Genomic DNA, 12,500 nt, shown 5'->3' with positions numbered 1-12,500 from the left:
TGATGATATAGACATTCAACCCACCAACGTGGCTGGTGGAGAAGACATTCAACCCTGCCAACGTGGCTGATGATATAGACATTCAACCCACCAACGTGGCTGGTGGAGAAGACATTCAACCCTGCCAACGTGGCTGGTGATATAGACATTCAACCCTGCCAACGTGGCTGGTGATATAGACATTCAACCCTGCCAACGTGGCTGGTGATATAGACATTCAACCCTGCCAACGTGGCTGATGATATAGACATTCAACCCTGCCAACGTGGCTGGTGATATAGACATTCAACCCACCAACGTGGCTGGTGATATAGACATTCAACCCGCCAACGTGGCTGGTGATATAGACATTCAACCCTGCCAACGTGGCTGATGATATAGACATTCAACCCTGCCAACGTGGCTGGTGGAGTAGACATTCAACCCTGCCAACGTGGCTGGTGATATAGACATTCAACCCTGCCAACGTGGCTGGTGATATAGACATTCAACCCTGCCAACGTGGCTGGTGATATAGACATTCAACCCTGCCAACGTGGCTGGTGATATAGACATTCAACCCTGCCAACGTGGCTGATGATATAGACATTCAACCCTGCCAACGTGGCTGGTGGAGTAAACATTCAACCCACCAACGTGGCTGGTGATATAGACATTCAACCCTGCCAACGTGGCTGGTGATATAGACATTCAACCCTGCCAACGTGGCTGGTGGAGTAGACATTCAACCCTGCCAACGTGGCTGGTGATATAGACATTCAACCCTGCCAACGTGGCTGGTGATATAGACATTCAACCCTGCCAACGTGGCTGGTGATATAGACATTCAACCCTGCCAACGTGGCTGGTGATATAGACATTCAACCCTGCCAACGTGGCTGGTGATATAGACATTCAACCCTGCCAACGTGGCTGGTGATATAGACATTCAACCCTGCCAACATGGCTGGTGATATAGACATTCAACCCTGCCAACGTGGCTGGTGATATAGACATTCAACCCACCAACGTGGCTGGTGATATAGACATTCAACCCGCCAACGTGGCTGGTGATATAGACATTCAACCCTGCCAACGTGGCTGATGATATAGACATTCAACCCTGCCAACGTGGCTGGTGGAGTAGACATTCAACCCTGCCAACGTGGCTGGTGATATAGACATTCAACCCTGCCAACGTGGCTGGTGATATAGACATTCAACCCTGCCAACGTGGCTGGTGATATAGACATTCAACCCTGCCAACGTGGCTGGTGATATAGACATTCAACCCTGCCAACGTGGCTGGTGATATAGACATTCAACCCTGCCAACGTGGCTGATGATATAGACATTCAACCCTGCCAACGTGGCTGGTGGAGTAAACATTCAACCCACCAACGTGGCTGGTGATATAGACATTCAACCCTGCCAACGTGGCTGGTGATATAGACATTCAACCCTGCCGACGTGGCTGGTGGAGTAGACATTCAACCCACCAACGTGGCTGATGATATAGACATTCAACCCACCAACGTGGCTGGTGATATAGACATTCAACCCACCAACGTGGCTGGTGATATAGACATTCAACCCACCAACGTGGCTGGTGATATAGACATTCAACCCACCAACGTGGCTGGTGATATAGACATTCAACCCACCAACGTGGCTGGTGATATAGACATTCAACCCACCAACGTGGCTGGTGATATAGACATTCAACCCACCAACGTGGCTGGTGATATAGACATTCAACCCACCAACGTGGCTGGTGATATAGACATTCAACCCACCAACGTGGCTGGTGGAGAAGACATTCAACCCTGCCAACGTGGCTGATGATATAGACATTCAACCCTGCCAACTTGGCTGATGATATAGACATTCAACCCTGCCAACGTGGCTGATGATATAGACATTCAACCCCACCAACGTGGCTGGTGGAGAAGACATTCAACCCTGCCAACGTGGCTGATGATATAGACATTCAACCCACCAACGTGGCTGGTGGAGAAGACATTCAACCCTGCCAACGTGGCTGGTGATATAGACATTCAACCCTGCCAACGTGGCTGATGATATAGACATTCAACCCACCAACGTGGCTGGTGGAGAAGACATTCAACCCTGCCAACGTGGCTGGTGATATAGACATTCAACCCTGCCAACTTGGCTGATGATATAGACATTCAACCCACCAACGTGGCTGATGATATAGACATTCAACCCACCAACGTGGCTGGTGATATAGACATTCAACCCTGCCAACGTGGCTGATGGAGTAGACATTCAACCCACCAACGTGGCTGGTGATATAGACATTCAACCCACCAACGTGGCTGGTGATATAGACATTCAACCCTGCCAACGTGGCTGGTGATATAGACATTCAACCCTGCCAACTTGGCTGATGATATAGACATTCAACCCTGCCAACGTGGCTGATGATATAGACATTCAACCCTGCCAACTTGGCTGGTGATATAGACATTCAACCCTGCCAACGTGGCTGGTGATATAGACATTCAACCCACCAACGTGGCTGGTGATATAGACATTCAACCCACCAACGTGGCTGGTGATATAGACATTCAACCCTGCCAACGTGGCTGGTGATATAGACATTCAACCCTGCCAACGTGGCTGGTGATATAGACATTCAACCCACCAACGTGGCTGGTGATATAGACATTCAACCCTGCCAACGTGGCTGGTGATATAGACATTCAACCCGCCAACGTGGCTGGTGATATAGACATTCAACCCTGCCAACGTGGCTGATGATATAGACATTCAACCCTGCCAACGTGGCTGGTGATATAGACATTCAACCCACCAACGTGGCTGGTGATATAGACATTCAACCCGCCAACGTGGCTGGTGATATAGACATTCAACCCTGCCAACGTGGCTGATGATATAGACATTCAACCCTGCCAACGTGGCTGGTGGAGTAGACATTCAACCCTGCCAACGTGGCTGGTGATATAGACATTCAACCCTGCCAACGTGGCTGGGGATATAGACATTCAACCCTGCCAACGTGGCTGATGATATAGACATTCAACCCTGCCAACGTGGCTGGTGATATACACATTCAACCCTGCCAACGTGGCTGATGATATAGACATTCAACCCTGCCAACGTGGCTGGTGGAGTAAACATTCAACCCACCAACGTGGCTGGTGATATAGACATTCAACCCTGCCAACGTGGCTGGTGATATAGACATTCAACCCTGCCAACGTGGCTGGTGGAGTAGACATTCAACCCTGCCAACGTGGCTGGTGATATAGACATTCAACCCTGCCAACGTGGCTGGTGATATAGACATTCAACCCTGCCAACGTGGCTGGTGATATAGACATTCAACCCTGCCAACGTGGCTGGTGATATAGACATTCAACCCTGCCAACGTGGCTGGTGATATAGACATTCAACCCTGCCAACGTGGCTGGTGATATAGACATTCAACCCTGCCAACGTGGCTGGTGATATAGACATTCAACCCTGCCAACGTGGCTGGTGATATAGACATTCAACCCTGCCAACGTGGCTGGTGATATAGACATTCAACCCTGCCAACGTGGCTGGTGATATAGACATTCAACCCACCAACGTGGCTGGTGATATAGACATTCAACCCGCCAACGTGGCTGGTGATATAGACATTCAACCCTGCCAACGTGGCTGATGATATAGACATTCAACCCTGCCAACGTGGCTGGTGGAGTAGACATTCAACCCTGCCAACGTGGCTGGTGATGTAGACATTCAACCCTGCCAACGTGGCTGGTGATATAGACATTCAACCCTGCCAACGTGGCAGGTGATATAGACATTCAACCCTGCCAACGTGGCTGGTGATATAGACATTCAACCCTGCCAACGTGGCTGATGATATAGACATTCAACCCTGCCAACGTGGCTGGTGGAGTAAACATTCAACCCACCAACGTGGCTGGTGATATAGACATTCAACCCTGCCAACGTGGCTGGTGATATAGACATTCAACCCTGCCAACGTGGCTGGTGGAGTAGACATTCAACCCTGCCAACGTGGCTGGTGATATAGACATTCAACCCTGCCAACGTGGCTGGTGATATAGACATTCAACCCTGCCAACGTGGCTGGTGATATAGACATTCAACCCTGCCAACGTGGCTGGTGATATAGACATTCAACCCTGCCAACGTGGCTGGTGATATAGACATTCAACCCTGCCAACGTGGCTGGTGATATAGACATTCAACCCGCCAACGTGGCTGGTGATATAGACATTCAACCCTGCCAACGTGGCTGGTGATATAGACATTCAACCCGCCAACGTGGCTGGTGATATAGACATTCAACCCTGCCAACGTGGCTGGTGATATAGACATTCAACCCTGCCAACGTGGCTGGTGGAGTAGACATTCAACCCTGCCAACGTGGCTGGTGATATAGACATTCAACCCTGCCAACGTGGCTGGTGATATAGACATTCAACCCTGCCAACGTGGTTGGTGATATAGACATTCAACCCTGCCAACGTGGTTGGTGATATAGACATTCAACCCTGCCAACGTGGTTGGTGATATAGACATTCAACCCTGCCAACGTGGCTGGTGGAGTAGACATTCAACCCTGCCAACGTGGCTGGTGATGTAGACATTCAACCCTGCCAACGTGGCTGGTGATATAGACATTCAACCCTGCCAACGTGGTTGGTGATATAGACATTCAACCCTGCCAACGTGGTTGGTGATATAGACATTCAACCCGCCAACGTGGCTGGTGGAGTAGACATTCAACCCTGCCAACGTGGCTGATGATATAGACATTCAACCCACCAACGTGGCTGGTGATATAGACATTCAACCCACCAACGTGGCTGGTGATATAGACATTCAACCCTGCCAACGTGGCTGGTGGAGTAGACATTCAACCCTGCCAACGTGGCTGGTGATATAGACATTCAACCCTGCCAACGTGGCTGGTGATATAGACATTCAACCCACCAACGTGGCTGGTGATATAGACATTCAACCCTGCCAACGTGGCTGGTGATATAGACATTCAACCCTGCCAACGTGGCTGGTGATATAGACATTCAACCCTGCCAACGTGGCTGGTGGAGTAGACATTCAACCCACCAACGACAAAATCTACCCCCATTTGGCGGGTGTGTGTGTGTGTGTAATGTGCGTTTGTGTTGCTGTTGTCAGGTTTGAGAAGCTGGCAGAGGAGTGTATGCAGAACATTGAGGTGCTGAAGATGGCCCACGCCAAGGGCCAACCTGTCCCCAAATACCACACTGAGGAGAGGACCTTCAACACTGTCAAGTACTATACTGTTACTACCATATTAATACCACACTGAGGAGAGGACCTTCAACACTGTCAAGTACTATACTGTTACTACCATATTAATATCACACTGAGGACCTTCAACACTGTCAAGTACTATACTGTTACTACCATATTAATATCACACTGAGGACCTTCAACACTGTCAAGTACTATACTGTTACTACCATATTAATATCACACTGAGGACCTTCAACACTGTCAAGTACTATACTGTTACTACCATATTAATATCACACTGAGGACCTTCAACACTGTCAAGTACTATACTGTTACTACCATATTAATATCACACTGAGGACCTTCAACACTGTCAAGTACTATACTGTTACTACCATATTAATACCACACTGAGGAGAGGACCTTCAACACTGTCAAGTACTATACTGTTACTACCATATTAATACCACACTGAGGAGAGGACCTTCAACACTGTCAAGTACTATACTGTTCCTACCATATTAATACCACACTGAGGACCTTCAACACTGTCAAGTACTATACTGTTACTACCATGTTAATACCACACTGAGGACCTTCAACACTGTCAAGTACTATACTGTTACTACCATGTTAATACCACACTGAGGAGAGGACCTTCAACACTGTCAAGTACTATACTGTTACTACCATATTAATACCACACTGAGGAGAGGACCTTCAACACTGTCAAGTACTATACTGTTACTACCATATTAATACCACACTGAGGAGAGGACCTTCAACACTGTCAAGTACTATACTGTTACTACCATATTAATACCACACTGAGGAGAGGACCTTCAACACTGTCAAGTACTATACTGTTACTACCATATTAATACCACACTGAGGAGAGGACCTTCAACACTGTCAAGTACTATACTGTTACTACCATATTAATACCACACTGAGGAGAGGACCTTCAACACTGTCAAGTACTATACTGTTACTACCATGTTAATACCACACTAAGGACCTTCAACACTGTCAAGTCAGAATGATATTATACAATTAACATTCATATGAAAATACATCTCTGACACACACACAAAGCAGGAGGGAAGTGATCTGTCTTCTGTCTGTTGTAGAATGTATCCTGACCTGACAGCCAATGAGATGACGCTGTACATCGTGAAGGGCATCAATCTACCTGCTCCCTCAGGTGTGTTGTTTTGAACTTTATATGCCTCCTTCTGACCCCTCTCTGCTGACCCCTCTCTGCTGACCCCTCTCTGCTGACCCCTCTCTGATGACCCCTCTCTGATGACCCCTCTCTGCTGACCCCTCTCTGATGACCCCTCTCTGATGACCCCTCTCTGATGACCCCTCTCTGCTGACCCCTCTCTGCTGACCCCTCTCTGATGACCCCTCTCTGATGACCCCTCTCTGCTGACCCCTCTCTGATGACCCCTCTCTGCTGACCCCTCTCTGATGACCCCTCTCTGATGACCCCTCTCTGATGACCCCTCTCTGATGACCCCTCTCTGCTGACCCCTCTCTGCTGACCCCTCTCTGATGACCCCTCTCTGATGACCCCTCTCTGCTGACCCCTCTCTGCCGACCCCCTTCTCTTCTGATGTCTCTCTCTTCTCATCCCTCTTCTCAGGAGTCTCTGCCAGTGATCTGGACACCAGTGTGCGCTTTGAGTTTCCTTTTCCTAGTATGGTAAGACTCACTACACACACTCACACATACACACACACACACACACACACACACACTCACACATACACAAACACACACAACCATTTTGCATGCACACATTTCCACTTAGATCCACTAAAATATTATCTCTCTGTCTTTTGGTTTGTGCGTGTGTGTGTGTGCGCGTGCGTGCCTGTGTGTGTGTGTGCGTGCAGGAGGAGGCCCAGAGGGATAAGACCAGTACAGTGAAGAACAGCAACAGTCCAGAGTTTAAAGAGAAGTTTAACCTGAACATCAACCGTCAACACAGAGGCTTCAAGAGGGTCGTCCAGGCCAAAGGCATCAAGTTTGACATCATCCACAAGGGGTGAGATCAGAGACACACACCTGGTTAACACACCAGACCTGGTTAACACACCAGACCTGGTTAACACACCAGACCTGGTTAACACACCAGACCTGGTTAACACACCAGACCTGATTAACACACCAGATACACCAGACCTGGTTAATACACCAGATACACCAGACCTCGTTAACACACCAGACCTGGTTAACACACCAGACCTGGTTAACACACCAGACCTGATTAACACACCAGATACACCAGACCTGGTTAACACACCAGACCTGGTTAACACACCAGACCTGGTTAACACACCAGACCTGGTTAACACACCAGACCTGGTTAATACACCAGATACACCAGACCTGGTTAACACACCAGACCTGGTTAACACACCAGACCTGGTTAACACACCAGACCTGGTTAACACACCAGACCTGGTTAATACACCAGATACACCAGACCTGGTTAACACACCAGACCTGGTTAACACACCAGACCTGGTTAACACACCAGACCTGGTTAATACACCAGATACACCAGAACTGGTTAATGCACCAGACCTGGTTAACACACCAGACCTGGTTAACACACCAGACCTGGTTAACACACCAGACCTGGTTAACACACCAGATACACCAGACCTGGTTAATACACCAGATACACCAGACCTGGTTAACACACCAGACCTGGTTAACACACCAGACCTGGTTAACACACCAGATACACCAGACCTGGTTAATACACCAGATACACCAGACCTGGTTAACACACCAGACCTGGTTAACACACCAGACCTGGTTAATACACCAGACCTGGTTAACACACCAGACCTGGTTAACACACCAGACCTGATTAACACACCAGATACACCAGACCTTTTTAATACACCAGACCTGGTTAACACACCAGACCTGGTTAACACACCAGACCTGGTTAACACACCAGATACACCAGACCTGGTTAATACACCAGATACACCAGACCTCGTTAACACACCAGACCTGGTTAACACACCAGACCTGATTAACACACCAGATACACCAGACCTGGTTAACACACCAGACCTGGTTAACACACCAGACCTGGTTAACACACCAGACCTGGTTAATACACCAGATACACCAGACCTGGTTAACACACCAGACCTGGTTAACACACCAGACCTGGTTAACACACCAGACCTGGTTAACACACCAGATACACCAGACCTGGTTAATACACCAGACCTGGTTAACACACCAGACCTGGTTAACACACCAGACCTGGTTAACACACCAGACCTGGTTAACACACCAGACCTGGTTAATACACCAGACCTGGTTAACACACCAGACCTGGTTAACACATGTAGATACAGTTATAGTCAGTTTGCTGTGTCTATTAAGGGAGTAGTACACAGCGTTGTACGAGATCTTCAGTTTCTTGGCAATTTCTCACATGGAATAGCCTTCATTTCTCCGAGCAAGAATAGACTGACGAGTTTCAGAAGAAAGTTATTTGTTTCTGGACATTTTGAACCTGTAATTGAACCCACAAATGCTGATGCTCCAGATACTCAACTAGTCTAAAGAAGGCCAGTTTTATTGCTTCTTTAATCAGAACCACTGTTTTCAGCTGTTCTAACATAATTGCAAAAGTGTTTTCTAATGATCAATTAGCCTTTTAAAATTATAAACTTGGATTAGCTAACACAACGTGCCATTGGAACACAGGAATGATGGTTGCTGATAATGGGCCTCTGTACGCCTGTGTAGATATTCCATTAAAAATCTGCTATTTCCAGCTACAATAGTCATTTAGTCTTAACTGAATAGGCAAGTCAGTTAAGAACAAATTCTTATTTACAATGACGGCCTACCGGGGAACAGTGCGTTAACTGTCTTGTTCAGGGGCAGAACAACAGATTTTTACCTTGTCAGCTCAGGGATTCGATCTACAACCTTTCGGTTACTAGTCCAACGCTCTAACCACTAGACTACCTGTCGTCAAACACCGATGTAGCTCCTCCCACCACAGATTCGAAAGGCCGGCATCGGTGGATTGAGACGCATCCAATTAAATAGAAAACAGATCTCTCTAACTTCAACTGACAAATTATGATGGGGATTTTATTATTATGGCACTTAGTTCGACGCACCAGTGCATCAATAGATTTTAATGTGTGTGTGTGTGTGTGTGTGTGTAGGGGTCTGTTCAAGGGGGACAAAGTGTTGGGGAACGCTCAGCTGAAGCTGGACTCATTGGAGAACCAATGTGACATCAGACAGATTATAGAGGTAAACACACAGAGATACTGTACACACACATACACACACACACACACACACACACAAACAGATACACAGAGATACTGTACACACACACACACAGAGATACTGTACACACACACACACAGATATTGTACACACACACACACACACAGATACACACACACACACACAGAGATATTGTACACACACACACACACACACACACACAGATACACACACACACACACACACACACACACACAGATCACACACACACAGATACACAGAGATACTGTACACACACACACAGAGATACTGTACACACACACAGAGATACACACACACACAGATATTGTACACACACACACACAGATACACACACACACACACAGAGATACTGTACACGCACACACACACACACAGATAATGTACACGCACACACACACACACACAGATACTGTACACACACACACACACACACACACACACACACACACACACACACACACACACACACACACACACAGATACTGTACACACAGATACTGTACACACACACACACACAGATACTGTACACACACAGATACTGTACACACACACACACACACACACACACACACACACACACACACACACAGATACTGTACACACACACACACACACAGATACTGTACACACACACACACACACACTGTACACACACACACACACAGATACTGTACACACACACACACAGATACTGTACACACACACACGTTTTCACTTAGACATGCTCATACATCTCCTTGTCTGCCTGCCTGTCTGTCTCTGTCTCTCTGTCTGCCTGCCTGTCTGTCTCTGTCTCTCCCCCTCTGTCTCTCTCTCTCTGTCTGCCTGTCTCTCCCCCTCTGTCTCTCTGTCTGTCTGTGTTGTGCAAGGTGTTAGATGGTCGTAAGGCTACGGGGGGTAAGCTGGAGGTGAGGGTGAAGATTCGGGAGCCGCTGGGAGGAGCACAGCTTCAGATCACCACAGAGAAATGGCTGGTCCTTGACCCTGTACCAATCACCACCCCCGACAGAGAGAGAGAACAACAGGTAAGGAGAGCGAGAGATGGCTGGTCCTCGACCCTGAACCAATCACCACCCTCGACAGAGCGAGAGAACAACAGGTAAGGAGAGAGAGAGATGGCTGGTCCTCGACCCTGAACCAATCACCACCCCCGACAGAGAGCGAGAACAACAGGTAAGGAGAGAGAGATGGCTGGTCCTCGACCCTGAACCAATCACCACCCCCGACAGAGAGAGAGAACAACAGGTAAGGAGAGAGAGAGATGGCTGGTCCTCGACCCTGAACCAATCACCACCCCCGACAGAGAGAACAACAGGTAAGGAGAGAGAGATGGCTGGTCCTCGACCCTGAACCAATCACCACCCCCGACAGAGAGAGAGAACAACAGGTAAGGAGAGAGAGAGATGAGGGGGAGAGAGAGAGATGAGGGGGAGAGAGAGAGACCTACCTTTTGGACTGTTCAGGACTAGTAGGGGTATAATCTCTATCAGAGTTAATATGTTATATTAATACCAGTCTCTATCAGAGTTAATATGTTATATTAATACCAGTCTCTATCAGAGTTAACATGTTATATTAATACCAGTCTCTATCAGAGTTAACATGTTATATTAATACCAGTCTCTATCAGAGTTAATATGTTATATTAATACCAGTCTCTATCAGAGTTAATATGTTATATTAATACCAGTCTAACTGAAGTCTCTGTCAGAGTTAATATGTTATATTAATACCAGTCTCTATCAGAGTTAACATGTTATATTAATACCAGTCTAACTGAAGTCTCTGTCAGAGTTAATATGTTATATTAATACCAGTCTCTATCAGAGTTAACATGTTATATTAATACCAGTCTCTGTCAGAGTTAATATGTTATATTAATACCAGTCTAACTGAAGTCTCTGTCAGAGTTAATATGTTATATTAATACCAGTCTAACTGAAGTCTCTGTCAGAGTTAATATGTTATATTAATACCAGTCTCTATCAGAGTTAATATGTTATATTAATACCAGTCTCTATCAGAGTTAACATGTTATATTAATACCAGTCTCTATCAGAGTTAACATGTTATATTAATACCAGTCTCTATCAGAGTTAACATGTTATATTAATACCAGTCTCTGTCAGAGTTAACATGTTATATTAATACCAGTCTAACTGAAGTCTATATCAGAGTTAACATGTTATATTAATACCAGTCTAACTGAAGTCTCTATCAGAGTTAACATGTTATATTAATACCAGTCTCTGTCAGAGTTAACATGTTATATTAATACCAATCTAACTGAAGTCTCTATCAGAGTTAACATGTTATATTAATACCAGTCTAACTGAAGTCTCTATCAGAGTTAACATGTTATACTAATACCAGTCTATCAGAGTTAACATGTTATATTAATACCAGTCTCTGTCAGAGTTAACATGTTATATTAATACCAGTCTCTGTCAGAGTTAACATGTTATATTAATACCAGTCTCTATCAGAGTTAATATGTTATATTAATACCAGTCTAACTGAAGTCTCTGTCAGAGTTAATATGTTATATTAATACCAGTCTCTATCAGAGTTAATATGTTATATTAATACCAGTCTCTATCAGAGTTAACATGTTATATTAATACCAGTCTCTGTCAGAGTTAACATGTTATATTAATACCAGTCTAACTGAAGTCTCTGTCAGAGTTAATATGTTATATTAATACCAGTCTCTATCAGAGTTAACATGTTATATTAATACCAGTCTCTGTCAGAGTTAACATGTTATATTAATACCAGTCTCTATCAGAGTTAATATGTTATATTAATACCAGTCTCTATCAGAGTTAACATGTTATATTAATACCAGTCTCTATCAGAGTTAACATGTTATATTAATACCAGTCTCTGTCAGAGT

The 12,500-nt window shown here is 45.9% G+C and overlaps 1 protein-coding gene across 2 annotated transcripts in view; it reads left to right on the top strand.

Moving 5' to 3' along the window:
* The window catches only part of LOC139424307 (coiled-coil and C2 domain-containing protein 1A-like), a 47,535-nt gene that overhangs the window by 25,137 nt on the left and 9,898 nt on the right, over positions 1 to 12,500 (top strand). For both annotated transcript variants that reach the window (XM_071176011.1, XM_071176012.1), the window contains exons 14-19: positions 5,191 to 5,307; positions 6,402 to 6,475; positions 6,920 to 6,978; positions 7,173 to 7,324; positions 9,492 to 9,582; positions 10,474 to 10,629. In XM_071176011.1, coding sequence (XP_071032112.1) covers positions 5,191 to 5,307; positions 6,402 to 6,475; positions 6,920 to 6,978; positions 7,173 to 7,324; positions 9,492 to 9,582; positions 10,474 to 10,629 — 649 coding nt within the window. The remainder of the gene's footprint in view (positions 1 to 5,190; positions 5,308 to 6,401; positions 6,476 to 6,919; positions 6,979 to 7,172; positions 7,325 to 9,491; positions 9,583 to 10,473; positions 10,630 to 12,500) is intronic.

Source organism: Oncorhynchus clarkii, chromosome 13 (assembly GCF_045791955.1).
Source record: "Oncorhynchus clarkii lewisi isolate Uvic-CL-2024 chromosome 13, UVic_Ocla_1.0, whole genome shotgun sequence".
Taxonomy (NCBI): domain Eukaryota; kingdom Metazoa; phylum Chordata; class Actinopteri; order Salmoniformes; family Salmonidae; genus Oncorhynchus; species Oncorhynchus clarkii.
The sequence above is the reverse complement of the archived record's forward strand: the minus strand, read 5'-3'. Positions and strand labels throughout refer to the sequence as shown.